Below are 20,640 nucleotides of genomic sequence, written 5' to 3'. Positions count from 1 at the left end.
CATGCAGAAAATATATCACCATAAAAATTATAAAATCTTTTAAGTACCTCATAGATCCTTCTTCAAATTTAACTGTCTACTCAGAAACAACGAAAGCATTTACTAATACAAGAACATTGAAATAAACCCCATGTATCCCATCAGACTTTCAAAGATTTTATTCAATTTAACATTGATATAAAAATCCAAAGCTTACCCATGTTTTATTCCTGTAAACAGATACCATTCACTGAAAATTTTACATTGACAAAATTTAATGTTTCCCTATAGTGTAAATTTTTCTTATGTACATTCACAAGCTTTACCACATTGCTCAATTTCATAGGTTTTCTTCGAATTATGTATTCTTTATTCATCAGAAGATAGTTGTGCTGGGTAACGGCTTTATCCTATGGATTATATTCAAAGGATTTCTCCTGAATATACATAATGTTCATGACGATGAATAGTATGAAGATACACAAACTTCACTATATAATCTGATGTAAGATACAATAACAAGCTTTTCATACAATATGAAGTCGTTTATGCTTTTGAAGATGACTGTGACGTGTAACTGCTTTGCACCATTCAGAGGGTTTTTCTCCAGTATGTGTTGTATGCATTCAGAGATAAGGGTGCTGCAAAAAGGCTATCTCACATTTATTACATTTGGAGGGTTTCTCTACACTATGTGTTTTATTATGATATTGAAGACTATTCAGTTGGGAACAGGTTTTATCACATAGATTACCTTGGTAGGGTTTTTCTCCAATGTGTTCTTTTATAGTTTTAAAGACTTTTTTTTTTTTTTTTTTTGAGAAAAGGCTTAATCATATTGATTACATTTATAGGATATCTCTCCAGTATGAATTCTTCCATGTCTTTCACATGACTGTGTTCTGAACAGGCTTCATCATATTGATTACATTTGAGGGTTTCTCTCCAGTATGAATTCTTCCATGCCTTTTCAGAGAAAGGTGTCCTGAAAAGGCTTTATCACATTGATTACACTTGAAGGGTTTCTCTCCAGTATGTGTTCTTTTATGTATGTGAAGATTATTGTTCTGGGAATAAGCTTTGTCACACAGATTACATTTGTAGGGTTTCTCTCCAGTATGAATTCTTCCATGACTTATCAGAGAACTGTGTTGTGAAAAGGCTTTAGCACATTGTTTACACTTGAACGGTTTCTCGTCAGTGTGTGTCCTTTTATGTATTTGGAGAGCCTTGTTTTTAGGATAGGCTTTGTCACATAGATTACATTTGTAGGGTTTCTCTCCAGTGTGTGTTCTTTTATGTATGTGGAGATTACTGTTTTGGGAATAAGCTTTGTCACACAGATTACATTTGTAGGGTTTCTCTCCAGTATGAATTCTCCCATGACTTACCAGAGAACTGCGTCCAGAAAAGGCTTTATCACACTGATTACATTTGAAGGGTTTCTCTCCTGTATGTATCCTTTTATGTATCCGGAGAGTCATGTTGGCGGAATAGGCTTTGTCACATAGATTACATTTGTATGGTTTCTCTCCAGTATGTGATCTTTTATGCCTGTTGAGACAATTGTTTTTGAAATAGGCCTTGTCACATAAACTGCATTTGTAGGGTTTCTCTCCAGTGTGTGTCCTTTTATGTATCTGGAGAGACCAGTTTACGAGATAGGCTTTGTCACATAGATCACACTTGTAGGGTTTCTCTCCAGTGTGTGTCTTTTTATGTATCTTGAGATTACTGATATGGGAATAAGCTTTGTCGCACAGATTACATTTATAGGGTTTCTCTCCTGTATGAATTCTTCCAAGAGATATCAGAGTACTGCGTTGTGAAAAGGCTTTATCACATTGATTACATTTGAATGGTTTCTCTCCACTATGTGTTCTATTATGCATTTGGAGATTATGATGTCCTAAAAAAGCTTTATCACAGTGATTACATTTGAAGGTTTTCTCTCCGGTATAAATCTTTCCATGAATTTTCAGAGAACTGTGTTCTGAAAAGGTTTTATCAAACTGATTACATTGAAAGGGGTTTTCACCAGTATAAAATATTTTGAGACATTTTAGGTGACTGTGATTTTTAAAGGCTTTACTACACTGATTAATTTCATAGCCTTTCTCTCTCTCCAGTATGTGTTCTTTCATGTTGTAGGAGATTATATTGACTTAAAAATACTTTACCACATTGAATGCATTCATAGGGTTTCTCTCCAGAATGAATTCTTTCATGCCTTTTAAGACTACTGTGATTTGTAAAACCTTTACCACATTGATTACATGTATAGGGTTTCTTTTGAGTTTGTGCTTTTTTTTTGTATTTGGAGACTAGTATAATGTACAGAGGCTTCAACATGACTCCATTATGTTTCTTTTCTGTATCAGTTGTCACATCCCTTTGAGCATGAGTGTTAGCATGCAAGACAAAGGCTTTATTGTAGGGAGCCGTTTGTGCCACACCCAAACATGGCGCCGGCTTCCCGCCGAGAACTCAGCAAACAGAGCTGTTGCCCAGCCAAGAGACTTAATGCGCATGCGCCACATACGTCATAGCCCGCTCTCGGGGCATACTATTGAGTTACTGGAGGGCGCACCAATCAGGTAGTGACACGAGTCTCCTAGGCATATATAGCAGTGCATTTCTCCCCCACGTGGAGAGGGAGATAGTGGAGAGACTTCGGGAGACCCCACGTGGAGAGATGACAGAGAGATCCCACGCGGAAAGGGACCCGATAAGAGAGATTGCGGAGAGATCCCACGTGGAGAGAGACTGGGCAGAGAGATCGCACGTGGGAGACTGCACATGAGAGGTCGCCTAGACAGTAGACCCCGGTAGGGAGTCCCCGGCTCAGAGAGAAGTTTCCTACTCAGGAAGTCCCCTGCTCAGAGTGCTGTACAATAAAGGTAGTCCGCAGAAGAATCTGTTTGTTTGTTGCACGCCTGTTCCTATCGGCGGGAAGCGTGGGCACGTGACACTTTATCACATTTAGTATTCTCAAAGGTTTTCTCTGTACTCTTACTTCTTTCAAGCCTGTAAAGAAAAGCCACATAAATGAAAGCTATACCACACTGATGAATACTATCAACTGTGTGATTTAATGTTACTATGTGTCTAAATATAAAGAGGAATCAGATCCTAAACTTTGTATCACTGTTTATATTCATGTATTTCCCTTCATGATACATGAGATGGTGTTAGGATTTATTACATTGCTCACCTTTATTTATTCTTTTTCAATAAAAGGTTTTTCACATATTTGAAGAAAGGTAGAAGGGCTTAGACGTTTACCACACTGTGTTATTCCAATTTCTTCCTATACTTAGGATCATACTATATTCGCAAAGTGAATTAGGAGAAACAGAAGCATTTCCACATTTCTACTATTCAAGAGAATTTTCTTCAGAATGACTTTGCGGATGCATTGCCATTGGACAAGAACAATGATTGGAAACTTGTATTATATTAAAAAAGTAAACAGTTAAACTGCAAACAACAATGTATCTTCTAATCCTTATGGGAAAGAGAAAGAAAGACACTATTTCCTTCAATACTTTGTATACATAGTTTGTATCCATTATAATATATGATATCCCTATAAAAAGAAGACTAACAAAGTGTTTGAACACTGCATTCACAGAGTTGGACACTTTATTCATCAAAGACATGTGACATAGGGATTAACTTACTGTACAACATCTGTCTTGTCTCCCATCACTTGCCAGTATCACTGAACTTACCAATGTCACTACTAATATACGAACAATATTAACATGAGTATAAACTATTTCCTTCTTAGAAGACTTTGGACATATGTTTATTACTGATTAAGTGTGTATAGCTTTTACACAATAAGAAAAAGCAGATGGCCAGTTGTATAGCTCTGATAGGGTATGTTTCAAATAGTGATATATGCTAAGGCATCGTTTCGACTCTCCTCTATCATAAAAGAATGTTTTGCAATAATAAATCAGAAATATGACATTGAGCACCATGATTTTCTTAGAATGTAACTATCATCAATATATTTAAAGCTATGTTTATTTACACTGTTGCTTTCCTTTAAAACTTTTAGCATACATTAACATTTCTTCAGAGGAATATTTGTATGAACTTGCACATGAAAATTACCTTCCGTGTCCTCTAGGTATATGACAATGTTCCTCAATATTACAGTCTTCCCAATTAATGCCTAAAATAGAATAACAGAAAAGGTAAGTATTGAAATCAAGTAAATGTAAGTCACTATCTTCAGTGAACCTTAGAATCATGCATGATTGACTAAACAAATTCCGCATCCATCTCAACTGAAATGAAAGAAGTGCATCAGAAGAAAGACATTGTGGTGAACAGGCGCACAGACCATCCACCACCAGGAACAGCAAAGATCCAGGGACACAGGCCTGGCAAGAAGGCATTCTGAGTATCCAGGGGGCAGGGAGATTTCTGCTAAGCTCTCGGAAAGTGCGCACCTGCCCTGCTTGATTCAGGGAAACAGGAAACCGGCATTGGGCCCTCTGTTCCCAGCCTTTGGTTTTTGGGTGCAGAACAGGTGCTCGGACCATCCACCACCAGGAACAGCGGAGATCCAGGAACATAGGCCAGGTACAAGGGAAAGGCGAGAACCAATTACTGACAACAAGATGGCAAGAGGAAAGCGAAACAACGTACTCAAGGGAAACCAACACAACCTGGCAATACTAGAACCCAGCTCTCCCATCATAGCAAACAGGGGAATGCCAAACACTCCAGAAAAAGAAGGCTCAGACCTGAAATCCTACCTCAAGATGATGATAGAGATCTTTAAACAAGAATGGCAGAAAAAGCATAAAGAATTAGAAGCTTTTAAAGACGAAACAAAAAAAAAAAAAAAAAAAAAAAAAAAAAAAAAAAAAAACAAAAACACTCAAAGAACTCAAACAACTAGAGCGAAACAGAAACAAAGAGATGAAGGAATGGAAGAAGGAATTTAAAACAGAAATGGACACAATAAAGAAAACACTAAAAGAGACAACCCTAGAGGTAGAAAACCTAAAAAACAAATCAGGAGTCACAGATGCAGGCATTTCCAACAGACTATAAGAAATGGAAGAGAGAATCTCGGGGGCCGAAGACAACATTGAAAACATAGACAAAACAGTCAGAGAAGATGCAAAAAACAAAGAGGTACTAACCCAAAATGTCCAGGAAATCCAGGACACACTGAGAAGACCAAACCAAAGGATAATAGGAATAGAATAGGGCAAAGAATATCAACTAAGAGGCACAGTAAATATCTTCAACAAAATCATAGAAGAAAACTTCCCTAACCTTAACAATGAGATGACCACGAGCATAGAAGAAGCCTACACTCAACAAAGCTGGAAAATCTGGAGGAAAGGGATGAATTCCTAGACAAATACCAGATACTAAAGTTAAACCAGGACCAGGTAAACCATCTAAATAATCCCATAACACCTAAAGAAATAGAAGCAGTCATCAAAAGCCTCCCAACTAAAAAAAAAGCCCAGATCCAGATGGGTTCAGTGCAGAATTTTATCAAACATTTATTGACGACCTAACACCAATACTTTCCAAACTATTCCACAAAATAGAATCAGATGGAACTCTACCTAACTCATTTTTTGAGGCTACAATAACCCTCATTCCTACAGCACACAAAGACCCTACAAGGAAAGAGAACTTCAGACCAATCTCACTTATGAACACTGATGCAAAAATACTCAACAAAATCCTTACAAACCGAATCCAAGAACAAATCAAAAGGATCATTCACCATGATCAAGTAGGCTTCATCCCTGAGATGCAGGGATGGTTTAATATACGGAAAAACATCAATGTAATCCACCATATAAAGAAACTCAAAGAAAAAAACCACATGGTCGGTCATCTCACTAGATGCTGAGAAAGCATTTGACAAAATTCAACACCCCTTCATGTTAAAAGTCTTGGAAAGAACAGGAATACAAGGCCCATACCTAAACATAATAAAAGCAATATACAGCAAACCAACAGCCAACATCAAACTTAATGGTGGGAAACTTGAAGCAATCCCACTAAAATCAGGGACTCAACAAGGCTGCCCATTCTCCCCCTACCTATTCAACATAGTACTAGAAGTAATGGCCAGAACAATAAGACAGCAAAAGGAAATTAAAGGGATACAAATTGGAAAGGAAGAAGTAAAAACATCACTATTTGCAGATGACATGATAGTGTACTTATGCAACCCCACTAATTCCACCAGAGAACTCCTACAGCTGATAAACAAGTTCTGCAAAGTGGCTGGATATAAAATTAACTCAAACAAATCAGTAGCCTTCCTATACTCAAAGGACAAACATGCGGAGATAGAAGTTAGGGAAAAATACCCTTCACAATAGTCACAAAAAAAAACTCTGAAATACCTTGGTGCGACTCTAACTAAGCAAGTGAAGGACCTATATGACAAGAACTTCAAACATCTAAAGAAGGAAATCGAAGAAGATCTCAGAAAATGGAAAGATCTCCCATGCTCATGGATTGGAAGGATCAACATTTTAAAAATGGCCACCTTACCAAAAGCAATCTACAGATCCAATGCAATCCCCATCAAAATACCAACCCAATTCTTCATTTGAGTTGGAAAGAGTAATGTGCAACTTCATCTGGAATAACAAAAGACCTAGAAGAGCAAAATTCATCCTCAACAACAAGAAAACATCTGCGGGAATCACTATCCCTGACCTCAAGCTATATTACAAGGCAATTGTGCTGAAAACAGCATGGTACTGGCGCAGATGGTCACCTGATTTTTGACAAGGGAGCTGTAAACATTCAGTAGAAAAAGGACAGCCTATTCAACAAATAGTGTTGGTCCAACTGGCACTCAGCATGCAGAAGAATGAAAATAGACCCTTTCTTATCTCCTTGTACAAAGCTCAAGTGCAAGTGGATCAAAGATCTCCACATCAAACCAGGTACACTGAAACTATTAGATGAGAAAGTAGGGAAAACCTTAGAACACATAGGCACAGGAGAAAATTTCCTGAACAAAACACCAATGGCTCTTGCTCTAAGGTAAAGATTGACACCTGAGTATCAAACAACCCTATGAAAAAATGGGGTACAGAGCTAAACAAAAAGTTCTCAATTGAGGAATATTGAAAACTGAGAAGCATCTAAGGAAGTTTACGACATCTTTAGCCACCAGGGAAATGCAAATCAAAACAACCCTGAGATTCTACCTCACACCAGTCAGATTGGCCAAGAATCAAAACTCAGATGACAGCAGATGCTGGCAAGGTTTTGGAGAAAGAGGAACACTTCTCCACTGTTTGTGGGGTTGTAAACTGGTACAACCACTCTGGAAATCAGTCTGGCAGTTCCTCAGAAAATTGGACATATTACTACCTGAAGATCCAGTTATTCCACTTCTGGGCATATACCCCAGAGACACTCCAATATACAACAAAGATACATGCACCACAATGTTCATAGCAGCTCTATTTATAATACCCAGAAGCTGAAAATAACCCAGATGTCCTTCAGTAGATGAATGGATACAAAAATTGTGGTATATTTACACAATGGAGTACTACTCAGCTATCAGAAACAATGACTTTATGACATGCTTAATAAAATGGGTGCATCTAGAGAATATCATCCTGAGTGAGATAACCCAGTCACAAAAGAACAAACATAATATGCAGTCACTGATAATGGGATACTAACCCCAGAAAGCTCTGAACACCCCAGAAACAACTCACAGACTGTGTGAAGTTCAAGAAAAGAAAAAAAAAGAAAAAGAAAAAGAAAAATCCATTATGCTCAATCCTTACACACCAAAAAACTTTGACTAATTCTGGGTTACATCCTGTTTTACATATACTTTATGCTCATTGTAACTAGTAAGACCTTAATGCACACTATCAAACCTTTGAAAAAAAATAGCCAAGCACTGACAAAGATATATTCATATACTTTTATGCAAAAATGCTTAAAATTTGTACATTTATCTTTGTTTTTTAAAATAAAGTTGAAAAAAAAAAGAAAGACGTTGTGTTCCTGAATTTGAAACAAGAAAGGGAATTATTCACAGTCTTACCTATAGCACTGAGGTTCCTGTAGGTCTCCAGCATGACATCGTTGTAGAGCTTCTTCTGGGAAGGATCCAGCAAAGCCCACTCTTCCTGAGTGAAGTTCACATGCACATCCTCACAAGTCACTACATGTGAACAGAAATAAAGCACAATAGAGAAAACATTGATCTCACTCTTTTATGTGAAGAAAAAAGGATATCTATTAGGATTACTTCAAAACCAGGTTGTCTATGGTTGATGGTTAGGTGTTACCTGTGTACCACATTTATAAAATAGAAACTTTGAAAATGTACAAAATAACAGATTATGAAAACAAATCATTTGGGCCTCATGGGAAGAACAACATTGTCAACCAACCAAATCTTCCAAACCTCCATGCAGTAGAACACCAACCACTGAGCACACAGGGAGAGGACCATGGCTCCAGTTGCATCTGTAGCAGAGAGTAGCAGTGTCTGGCATCAATATGAGAAGAGGCCTTTGGTCCAGTGAGGGTACGTTTTTTTCCAGTGTAGGGAAATGCTAAGAACTGAGGTGGAGAGGGTGATTGGGAGCTACTACACCTTCCTGAAGGCAAGTAGAGGTGTAGAGAGAATGGGAATGGGTTTGGCAAAGGGGGAACAGTTCATATGTAAATACAGAGAGTACCTAAAAGAAATTAGCAAAGAACCAAAAAACAACAATTAAAATCCAATATGCTTTCTCCTCTACACAACAACTTGCTTGTTTTGCTATAATTGCATTATAAGACATTAGCATTTTTCAAAACATGTCCATCCCTATTTTTGTTTGTTTTTTTGTGAGAGAGAGAATGCTGTCCGTGTGTGTGAGTGACACACAGGGAATCAACTCCTTTTGATAATAGCACAAAATAATATAAAATACCTCGGGCTAACACTAACCAAACAACTGAAAGTATGTGTGCAACAATAAGTGTAAGTCTCTCAAGAAAGAAATTGAAGTCAGTGAAGTCAAGTCTTACACAGGTTGTTCTTTATCTGTAACTACCTCCTCCTTGCTGTCTCTGAAAACCTATTCAGCTCCACATTGCCTTCCCCTACCCAACCTCCTGCTCTACCCTTTAGTTTACAAGCTAAAACGGGAAGAAGCTTTCAATGAAGTCACCTGTGTATGTGAAACACTCCTCATCCTAGGCAGCCCCTCTTGGGGAAGCAGAATTATCATCAAAATACAAAGAGCCCCAGAGTGATCCTCAGTGCATCTTACTATTTCCTAAGCATTGGACAATCCTTTACATCACAGATTCTACTCTTCTCAACACAGCTTACATTTGGAGTGCATCCATCCAAGGGATTAGGTTTATATCCCCCACAAAATTAACTCCAAGTGCATCTTAAATGGCAAGGGCACACGTTCTAGAAGACACTGAGAAACTAGATCTCCGAATTTAGCATGCAACCAAGGATGATTCTACACGAAATCCTCTGCCCCAAACGCTTTGTGCAGATGCAGCTATCATAATAAAGTTATTCATTGGCAACCCATGAGGATATCTAGTGGCTCGGACCACAGGAAACCTCACTGGTGGATGCTAGTTTCCACCCAGCCCATAGGAGGGCCACCACCCGGGTTCACGATCCTCAGTCCAGTACTAATAAGTTTAAAGACTGTGGTCACATGCTCACCATGAAGAGACTTAGTAGCTCTCAGCTGGCATTCCCACAGGCACTCAGCAGCAGAGGTCAAAGCACTTCACACCAACATCCAATCCCTCTCAGCAACTGAGCTGAACCAGCTGAAAAGCAACAAAGCACCTGGAAAAACCCTCCTCAACCTTTGATTGAAAGGTCTTCCTTGAAGCCCTGATTGGCCAGTGCTGTTGAGTGACATGACCCTCAGGTTAGACTGCACTGAAGGAACACAGCAGCATAGGGTTTCCTGGCCCAGCATTCTAGTCCAGGAGCTGACTCTTTTCAGATCTGCAAGATTTCTGTTTCAGTATCACTTTTGCCTGTCCTCCAATAGCGTCACTTTCTGTCTTCCAGCACTAAGTGAAATTTCTTCCCCCCTCCTTTTCCCCTCCTTCTTCCCTTCTTCTTCCTCAGGCTGCTGCTCTTCCTCCTCCTCTTGCTCTTCCTCCTTTTCCTGTTCTATTTCTTCTCCTCCTTCTTCCTCCTCACCATTTTCTTCTTGTTCTTATTTAACTTTTTCCTCTTCTACTTCTTCCTCCTCTTCTTTTCTACCTTCTACTCCTCACCCTCCTCCTCTTCCTCTCATGCTAATCTTCACCGAATCAACATGGACAGCTTTAACTGTTCATTATTCACGTTGGAGCAGAGTGAACTGTATGACCCAATTCTAGAACAGTTCCAAGGATACTGATTTTAAAGACAGATTTTAGGGTACAAAAAATATTTGTTTCTGTAATTTCACACTGACACCATGAAAACTGAAGCCAATATTCATCCTCTAAATTATGTAAGGGTCTGAAATCTCTGAAAGAAGACCCAAGTATCAAAATTCCAAAAAAAAAAAAAAAGAGTATTTCACAGAAACAATCATCATATATGGGTAAACCATCCTTTGAAATAGCAACTTCTGACAAAGGCACAAAAGCTTTTTATAAGGAACCAAGGAAACCTGCTAGAATAATCATAAATTTCATTGCTTTGAGCTGTGTGCTAGCAGATAACAGGTTGTCAGTGGTCTGCATGCCTATATCATAAATTTCTAACCATAGGCTGAAATAGGGCTGCCCAGTGCAGATGGCTCATTCTGAGATAAGATATTTCTCCTTATTGTTTGTGGTATCCCTGGGCTAGTCTCTGGAGGTTAGGGTTTATGCTCTTGTAGTGGATTTTATGTTCTGTTCATAGAGTTGAAGTCCCATGACTTAATTTCTTAGACTTATAGTCTATTCCCGAAGCTGGTGTTTTATGCTGTTTTTACAATCAGGCCTGGTCCTCCAAATGCAGACAAAAGGGGTCCTCAAATGGAGATGTCTGGGGTTTATCTTAGAGAAAAGACGGAATGGATGCCGATCACTGTGGAGCATTACTGTTAGCCAGCACATCTTCCTCAGTGGGAAGGGGAAAAATCATATGTGTTTAGTAACTGTTTTCCAGATGAACAGAACTCATAGCATGGATCTCTTGATATATGCAGAAAGTAGATATATAAGAATCTCCCACAGAATGTGGTCCAACTAGTATACCAAAGACTGTGTACCAAGGGCAAGTTGAAGAATCCAATAATGGCTGTGTCTCAGCTGGACTTCAGCATATACCAGAATTCAAAAGGAGGAGCCTCCAATGCCAGAAAAATAAAGTGATCTCTCTTGCCAGATAATGTCCAACCAAAAATAGAATGAGTTACTATCTTTAATATCCTTCATAGATGTTGGCTGCTACCAGAAGCTGTGTCTTAGATAAAAAAAAATTTCCTGCCAACTCTAAAGCTCCAGAATAAACAAGGTTCTTTTTCCCATATTAAATATTCCAAATATTAAAAAGCCCTCACAGTGTCCACCTGTTTCAGTTTTAGATAGTTAACTACAGTTATTTGACCTGAAAAGCCTCATACCTCATCCTGAATGCTCTCTGTCTGTGAAGAAGACTCCATTTTGTATACTTTATTTTTATTTTATGCACTAGAGTGTCTTCCCGGCACTTGTTTCTGTGCAGTACCTGCTGTGGTCAGAAGAGGGCATTAAACCCCTTGGGATTGCAGTTATGGCAGCTGGATTAATTAATGCCCATGGTTTTGGGGAATGCAACCTGTGTCACCTGTTACAACATGCAACTGTCATAACTACACCATCTCTGTCTTACTATATTTTCATTTAAAATTGATTTTTATACATTTGACTTAAATGTATCACTTTCTGCAACATTTATTTTTTTACATTTCTCTAATATATATTCCCAGTCATTCCCAGTCAAATGAGGTGGGAGGTTAGGTAAAAAACATGCTAGCCTAGGGAGCTAAGCTCATTTTCTTAAGTATATGCAAAATATCTATTTACAAGCTTGAGTGTACAGCTGAAGTGCTAGATGTTCAGAAATCTTCATCTATGCTCACTTGCCTAGGTGGTCCTCCTTTCTCTTGAGCTCCTCTAAGGTCATGTGGGCTCCTTTGCTCTCTTTCTCAAATCCTGTTTCACCTGTGGCCTGTACTCTTTACACCTCTGCTTCCATGGTGCTATTCTAAGCGAAGAGATAGAAATAAATTCCAAAGAGAATGTCCACCAGGAGAGTTCTCAGATGTCTAATTGTTCTAAGAGATGCTCCATCTCACTCACTACACACTTGGCAGGCTGAAGCAGGCCAGTATATGGGGGTGGGGGTGGGAGGATCCAAGCCAAGTCAGTAAGGAGACAAATCTTTTCACCTTTACTGAGGAGCACCTCAAAAGCCACCCAGCAGACTTTGCCTCAAGTACTCCAACAAAGAGCACAAGACCCTCCCAAGGAATTAGCTTTTATAATAGGCAGGAACTTTCCATTCTTTAGCATTCTCTTTTACTGAGGCTTTGGCTTTCAAAGGCACACCCAAAGTACTTCTTTTGAAGACACAGGTATCTGCATCTGAAAGGCATTATCTTCCTAAGCTTGGGTATTGTACAACCACTTAGGTTTTTTATTATCCATAATCAAATATCTTTCACAGTTTACCCCCTTACTTCTTCCATTTCCAACCAAACTTCTTCCAATTTCTTTCTTGTTAAGTTTGTGTGACTATAAACACTCAAGTACATTAGCAAAACTGCGACCTGCATTTTTATTCGTTGTGTGTACAAGGTTGAAGGACTGACCTTGTTGCATTGATTAGCCTAGTAGGGAACGTATTGCCGGGGGTTAATTCTCCTACTTGAGGGAGAATTCCACCCTTTAATGTTCTATAGGACTTGGGGATCACAAAGCATCCACAGATAACTAGGAAAGTATAGAAGGGGCCTCACTGCTGTGAACGATATAAAAGTACCTTCATTGAGTCCCAAAGATGCACGTGGATTTTTTTTTATTAACCTAGTGAGTTCTTTGCTATTTGTGGTGGCAGGCCACCCCTACCTTTGGTATAAAGATAGATATCATCCAAATTTTTCAGAATGATTGTCCCAGATGTTTCTCTTCATAATTGTTACCTAACATTAAGGAAAATGTGACATGTATATCATGGCCTGCAGACCTCTTTGTTATTTGTAAAAGAAAACAATTGAATGTACATCTTTAAGCTAGAGAATCTATCCCTCTTGTAACATGGGCTTTGCAAAAGAGTTTGTGCATAAGTATTTCCTAGGCTTTATTGTGTCCCTGGAGTTGAACTGATTGGATTGACAATTGCCTGGAAACCTTTTAGCCATGTTTTAATGAGTTTTAAGTTTGCTGGCCATAATTCACCTGGTATTAGACTCCCTGAAATCTGATCTACATTGAAAAAGACAATCTGCATGAGGTTTTTATTCCCATGTCTTAGCATGTTTCCCTTCCCTACCTTCAGGGATCTATCAAGATAATCCTGACCCCCAGAAGTCCTAAAACATCTTGGATAAGAAACACAATCAAGAATAGAAACCCTGGGGTAGAAAATTCCCGCATAACAGAGCACCGAACTTTCTATCAGCTTATTCAGTTTTCATTCCCAGTCTATAATTCGGCCCTGACTAAAAGCAGAACAGCCTTTTAACAGTCAAACTCAAGGCCCAGTTACATAGCAAATGATTACAAAAGCAGATTCCTTTCCAGGTTTTAATTTAGTTAACTATTACCTAATTCTCAGAACATACCATTGTTAGGGGAAGGATGAAGAGAGTGGGAGGCATATGGCCCATGGAGGTGCAGCGAGGCCTGGGGGCAAAGGAGATGCCTCTGGGGGGGTCCATGTTGGGAATTCCTTCCCTGAGGGACTAGCCACACAACGGTATAGTACGGAATAGAGTTTATTCAGGTCATGGTAGAGTTAAGAGGGTGGTAGAAGCAGGGGCGGGGGGAGTAGAGGAATAGAGGCAGGCCATGAGCATGTGGGAGAGAAGGGGGGAAGGGAAAGGGAAGAAGAAAGGAGGGGTAGGACTGGGAGAGCAAGGCTGCAAGAGCACAAGAGCAAGAGAGGCCAAGAGAGAGAGGAGGGGGCAAGCAGCCCCTTTTATAGTGTCAGGTCACTGGGGCGGAGCATACCTGGCTACTGCCGGGTAATTGAGGTGTGGGGTTTACAGAATCCCAACAACCATGAACAGTAGAAATCATTTAATGATGTGGAAATCACAAGATTATAGAGGAAGAACAAGTAAAAAAGGTTGAATTTTAACTTGAAGTCAAATTTTACATTGTTATAATTAGTAAAAGGTAGAAATAGTGTACTCTGCTAGGCTATCACAAATATGTCTGTAAGACCCAAATTGAGTCTTATCTATATGAGGCTCCCATGAATCAGGCAAGAGATCAGGGATCAATGCAAAAGCAAGAGGTTTATTAGTTTCATGCACTGGGGTGCTATATTCAGAGGAGAGACTACCCCAAGACTGTTGCAAGCAGTTTATACTTTTTAAGGGTACAGGTTAGAAAATACCCCGGCAGAGGGGAGACCCTCACTCATGTCTCAGAATAACACGATCCCCCAAGAAATCATGAGAAACCGTCCTTGCTGCAATTACATGAGGTTTATTGATGAACCAGTGCATTGGGGTAGAGACTCATATCCCACGCAGGGGTAGAGGAGTCTTACCCCAAGGACTGGGAGAAGGGGTTTTTAAAGAAAAAAAAAAAAAAACACAAACCAAGGGAGGAGGGAGTATGTCATTGGAAAATGCCAAAAATACCAGTGAAGAATCACAAAGGAAACACCCGGTTTCTCAAGATTGTTTATAAGGTGTTATTTTAACTTTTATGCTTTTATGGTCAGTCAGTTCCTGAAACAGAGTCACAGAACTGCCTGTAAGGAAAAGATGATGGGGCACCAATGAAAGGAAAAGTCACTGAAAGGAAAAGTCACAGGGCACCAATGTTGTGAAAGGATGACGATCCGAGTCCCGGCACCAATGTTAGGGGAAGGATGAAGAGAGTGGGGGGTATATGGCCCATGGAGGTGCGGCGAGGCCTGGGAGCAAGGGAGATGCCTCTGGGGGGTCCATGTTGGGAATCCCTTTCCTGATGGACTGGCCACATAACGGTATAGTACAGAATAGAGTTTATTCAGGTCATGGGAGAGTTAAGAGGGTGGCAGAGGCAGAAAGAGAGAAGTAAAGGAGTAGAGGCAGGCCATGAGCACGTGGGAGAGAGGGGGGAAGGGAAGGGAAGAGGAGGGTTGGAGGGAGAAAACAAGGCTGCAAGAGCAAGAAAGGCCAAAAGAGCCAAGAGAGAGAGGAGGGGGCAAGCAGCCCCGTTTATAGTGTCAGGTCACTGGGGCAGAGCATACCTGGCTATTGCCAGGTAATTGAGGGGTGGAGTATACTTGGCTGTTGCTAGGTAACTGAGGGGTGGGGTTTACAGAATCCCAACACCACCTATCCTACATTTTTGGCTCTACTCTACCTGCTAGGGTCTTCTACTTTACATGTTAGGGGGTCAGGATTTATCCTAGTCTTTCAGTTACATCATCAAGATTACAGTTTAAACTTACTGGGTAAGTGTATTGGCCTTTGAATCTATTGGCTAGTGAGCATATGATAGGCATTGGAACTCTATCTGGGACCAGAGGGTCAGTCAGTACATTCTGTGGTTTTTCAAAAATGTTCCTGCTTCTTCCTTGAACAAGGGTGAAGAACCTGGCCTACCCTTGACCTGAGGCAATGGGTGTAAGGCTTGTGAAAGCCCCTAGGGTCTTTTATATTGATTTGTCTCCTGTATGAGACAGGATCTCTTTTAGAACTCTAGTTGACCTTGATTCACTAAGCACAGGAAAAGTGAATTTAAAGTCTTAACTACCGGGAGACTCTCCAAGTGAAACAGGAGAATGGAGTTCTATGCAAACGCAAGAGGTTTATTTTCTGGCTCTTCGAGGCAGACCCTCAATCAGTCCCTCCTGGAGAGTGACTAGGGGCATCCCTGAATGGCTATAACAAGCAGTTTTTATACTTTTTATATGTAGAGTTACATCAGCAAGGTTACAGTTCAAACCTATTGGCTAAGCATATTGACCTTTGACTCTATTGGCTAGTAAGCATATGGCATGCATTCTAACTCTATCTGGGATCAAAGGGTTAGGTAACTGTCAGTCAGCACATTTGGCAGTTTTTCAAGAATGTTCCTGCTCCTACTGAGAACTGTGGCTGGAGAATGTAACAGCCAGAGGTGGGAAGCTGGTACTTGGCCTAATCTTGACTTGAGATGGTGGGTATAAGGCTGGCAGAAGCCCCTAGGATCCTTCAGTATAATATATATATTGGATCAGTAAGAAATAGCATATATATTTATCCCATGCAACTGAACCACTATTTCTAGCATGATAATCTTCTATTGAAGAGCGACATGAAAATTAATTTGATAAAGGCCTGGTTACAGGTAAAGCAATATGTAACAGGATTGATTCGTCAAAGCAGGCTAGACTTGTCTATCATTGAGTTGCCTTTACTCTTAAAGGGACTGCATTGAAACTAGCTGCTCTGGAGCTAGATTTAGAAAAAAACCCTCCATGGTTTCTGTAATGAGGGGGGCAGTTGCTGAGCTCTCATTGTCTACATAACACTTCTCTATAATTAATTTTTAGTGCTCTCATAAGACTTACCTGGGGAGTAATAGAATGAAATCAAGGTTACTTGATTCAACACAGGAAGACTTGTCTCAGAAGCATTTTTTAAAAGTCTGGAGGTACAACTGCTCTAGAATTACCATCCTTTCTCAGGGGGTAATCACTCATTCAGGTTTGGCTAATGCTCAAAGATGAGCCAGCCTAGAACAGATTTTACATTCCACATATGCTGTCATTCTTGAGTCTCTTTTAAGTTCTGGCCCCAGGTTATACATTGAACAATATAAATAGGGACATGAAACTGCAAGTCTGGCCACTGAGGGAGATGGAGGTTTACAGACAAATCAATCTTCTAGACCTCAATCTGTGATCTCAAATATAGACTTAAAAAATGTACCAATGCCACAATTCTCACACATCCAAAGGACAGAGAACACAAATACAGAAAATATCAAGAACTCTGGTTACTGTTCTTACATGAACAGTTTTGCTGAACTATTCTAACTTCAGAATAAAGCTGAACCTACTGATTCAGAGGAAGGCCACAGATGCTCCCAGCAGCCAGAAGAGGGCATTAGATAACCTTGGGATAGGAATAGGGCATCTGGTTGACTACCACATTGTTTCTGTGATTGCAACCTGCGTCATCTGTAAAAACATCCAACATTCATAACTGCTAAGGCATCTGTCTATGTGCTATTTTTAATTAAAAATTTATTTTATACATTTGAATTAAAATACATTTCAACACTTTCTGTAACATTTATCCTTTAAAACTTTATCTAATATTTATTTCCAATAATGACATATGAGGCAAAAGTTGGGGGGGGGGAACAGCTAGCTCAGGAAGGTAACTTTATTTTCTTAACTACATGCAAAATATCTATTTACAGACTTGATTCTACAACTAACCTGATTACTGCTCAGAAATCCCCCTCTGTCTATGCTGTTTTACCAAGCTCCTTCAAACCTGAGGGCTGCTTAGTTCTTCTTACAAATCCTGTTTCTTCTGTGACTTACATGGAGCTTTGCCCATGAAGCTATTTTTTAAGCCTCTTCTTCCATGAAGCTCTTCTCAGCCAAGACACACATACCCCCCACCCAAACACACACACACACACACACACACACACACACACACACACACACATACACACACAGAGAGAGAGAGAGAGAGAGAGAGAGAGAGAGAGAAGGGGGAGGGTAAGGGAGAGAGCAAAGAGAGGACCTAATAAAGAGAGCTCTCAAAGGTCAAATTGCTATAAAAAGAAGTCTCCCAGCTCTTCTTATACTCTTGGCGGGTTGAACCATGTAACTAACTTGATGGGATGCTCCAATCCAAGTCAGTATGGGCCAAACAATTTCATCTTCAGTGTGGTGAAGCTCAAGGACATCCAGCTGGTTTTGTCTCAAGTCATACAGCAAAGATCACAGGACCCCCTCCAAGTAATTTGCCTTAAAATTGATGGGCTGAGCTGGGGAGAAGAGAACTAGAGGTTGGAGATTCTGAGGATTTAGGCAGAAGCTCTGAGCAACAAGCAGATTCCATATAAATTGATGAAGGCCACCTAGGACAGAATGTCTTTTGAAACAATGAAATGATTAACTTAATTGACTTTATTTAATGTCATTAAGACCATTTTCTTTTCCTATAACGTCTGAGGAAGAGGAATTGGCCTCACCTCCTCATTATCTCCCCATGAAGGGCTTGGATTTTCTATATGTGCATATCACTGTGCAGGGGTCTCAAAGGAAAATCGTTGTCAGAATCTTAGAGCAATGGTCAAGAACAAATTCCCATGCCTCCGGTTCACAAGAAGGAAGTCTTTAGCCCCACCTTCAATTGTACTGTGAGCACCTAGTCTCACAATGCAACACAGCTGCTTTATGTTGATTCCTCATCACAGTGCCTGCCATAAAAGAGAAAAGAAGGATGCCAGTAAACACCAGCGAGTGGGGAAGCCAACTGTCATACCTCATTGTTATATTGAGTAGCTTAGCCTACAGAGGGAGTACCATGTGATTCTAGGCCATATAATGGGAAACTTTCAAAAATATGTATATTATGTAGATTTCACTTCTCAAATTCTCTATTATGGCTGATGAGATGCCAAGTCGTTAAGATCTCTTGCTGATCTTCAAGAAGGAAAGGCTTTGATTTCAAGCATTCACATGGTGGCTAACAATGGTAGGTAACTCTAGTTATAGAAGATCTGATGCCCAAGGCATGCGTGTGGTAAACAAATACACACACACACACACACACACACACACACGCAGGCAGAACACTCATATGCACTAAAAATTACATAGAAAATACAAAAAATATTTAGTAAAAAACAAGCACTAAGAAAACAACCCAATTTTAAAAATAGGATATAAAACTAGACAAAGAGTTCTACAAAATGAAAAAAAAAAAAGGAAGTAAAACATTTTCTTTGAAATTCAGGGAAGAAGAACATGATTAAAATATATGAAACCTCAAAGAATAATTAAAACTGTAAAAAAATGTAAAATGTGAAAAACTGTTCAACATCATTGGCCATCAAGGAAATTCATATTAACATTACATTGAAGTTTCGCTTTAATCCTTTCAGACTGACTAGAAGTAAACAGGTGCTGGTACTGGTAGACCAGAAGGGGAACAGTTATTCACTTCTGGTAAGCATGCAAACTGTTACACACAAACGTGTGTATCATCGCATCCTGAGCTCTAACATGCTTGGCTGGTATACGACTTTTCTGGGGGGAGGGTGTTAGAGGGAGTCTCTCCCTCAGCTAAATTCTACGGCTGGTGACTTAACCACTTTCTTATCATTGGGAAAATCCTTTACATCAGCGATTCATCTCTTCTTATCATGGCTGAAATTTGGCGTGATACCCAGTGAGTGAGATGGGTTTTACAGACTCCACAAAATTAACCCCAAATGGATCTTAAATGGCCGCGGCACATTGTCTAGAAGCTACCACCCAAAGGAGGACTCTCCGAATTTGGTATCCTGCTAAGGATGATTCTACACACAAGCCCTTGCTCCAAATGATTTGTGCAGATGCAGCTCCCATACCCAAGTTATTCAGATGCTATCACTGAGCACATCTAGTGGCTAAGACCACATGGAACCTCAGGAGTGACTGGCAGTTGCCACACAAGCCAAGTGAGGGCCCGTCACTCACACTTCCTCATCTCAAACCACCTCTCCTCCAGGTTGGGGGCAGTGGTTATATTGTGATTTAGTAGCTCAGCCAGTTGGCCATCCTCTAAGGCACACAGCAACAGAGGTCAAAGTACACCATCTCCTCAAGGTTCCTCAGAAATAGAGCTGAACCTGCAGCTCAGAGGAAAGCACCTAGAAAACCCTCCCTCTTCTTCTGACTGGTAGCTCTTCAAGGCCCTGATTGGCCGGGTAATCTTGAGTGACATGAAGACCTCCCTCAGAGTTAGAGTGTGCTGAAGGCTCAGCAAAGGGTTGCCTGCCCCAGGATTCCAGTGCAATAGCTGATCCTTTTTAGATCTGCAGGGATTTTATTTCTTTATCACTTGTGCTTGGCCTCCAATAACCAATCGTTCTGTCTTCCAGACCTCTGCAGAAATTTCTTCTTTCTCCCCCTGGTCCTACTGCTGCTGCTCCTACTGTTCCCTTTCTTCTTCCTCATCCCCTCCTCCCCTTCATCTTCTCCTCGAATCAGATAGCTAGCTTTTACAGTTCTTTATACACCTTGGAGCAGAGGGAACTTTATGAACCTCAGGCAGAAGGGCTCCAAGAAAATTAACAATTACAGAGATGTTTTGGGACACAAATAAGGATAATTGTTTTTGTGATTTCACACTGATGTCAGAAAAACAGGAATTAATATTCATCTGCTCCGTATTGTAATGGTCTGAAAATGGCTAAGGAAGAGAATAGACTCGGAGAGTATACAAAAACAAAGAGCACTTTTTCTAC

At 40.1% G+C, this 20,640-nt stretch overlaps 2 protein-coding genes across 3 annotated transcripts in view; both read right to left on the bottom strand.

The window, feature by feature from the left end:
- Window positions 1–226: 226 nt before the first annotated feature.
- Window positions 227–17,795, bottom strand: LOC308429333 (uncharacterized protein). Of its 2 annotated transcripts, none has more exons than XM_080928119.1 (4): window positions 17,717–17,795; window positions 8,060–8,179; window positions 4,105–4,165; window positions 227–3,006 (listed from the first exon to the last, which is right to left on the bottom strand). In XM_080928119.1, exon 4 carries the CDS (start codon window positions 2,121–2,123, stop codon window positions 867–869), a length of 1,257 nt encoding a protein of 418 aa, XP_080784245.1. In that variant the 5' UTR covers window positions 2,124–3,006; window positions 4,105–4,165; window positions 8,060–8,179; window positions 17,717–17,795; the 3' UTR covers window positions 227–866. The 2 variants fall into 2 exon arrangements, with proteins under 2 accessions (XP_080784245.1, XP_080784244.1); XM_080928118.1 differs by having other exon boundaries at window positions 17,609–17,749.
- The window catches only part of LOC308434631 (zinc finger protein 560-like), a gene marked incomplete at its 3' end in the record, with an annotated part of 56,257 nt that continues 38,538 nt past the window's right edge, over window positions 2,922–20,640 (bottom strand). Inside the window, 3 exon segments of the mRNA XM_080934976.1 lie at window positions 2,922–3,006; window positions 4,105–4,165; window positions 8,060–8,179. Of these exon segments, the coding sequence (XP_080791102.1) occupies window positions 2,922–3,006; window positions 4,105–4,165; window positions 8,060–8,179 (266 nt within the window).

The sequence above is a fragment of the Micromys minutus genome (assembly GCF_963924665.1).
Source record: "Micromys minutus genome assembly, chromosome: 1".
Lineage (NCBI taxonomy): Eukaryota > Metazoa > Chordata > Mammalia > Rodentia > Muridae > Micromys > Micromys minutus.
This window is presented reverse-complemented; position numbering and strand designations above follow the sequence as displayed.

Excerpts from the sequence above, each read along its gene's own strand:
- LOC308429333 (XM_080928119.1), bottom strand. The coding sequence starts at position 2,123 with ATGAAAGAACACATACTGGAGAGAGAGAAAGGCTATGAAATTAATCAG.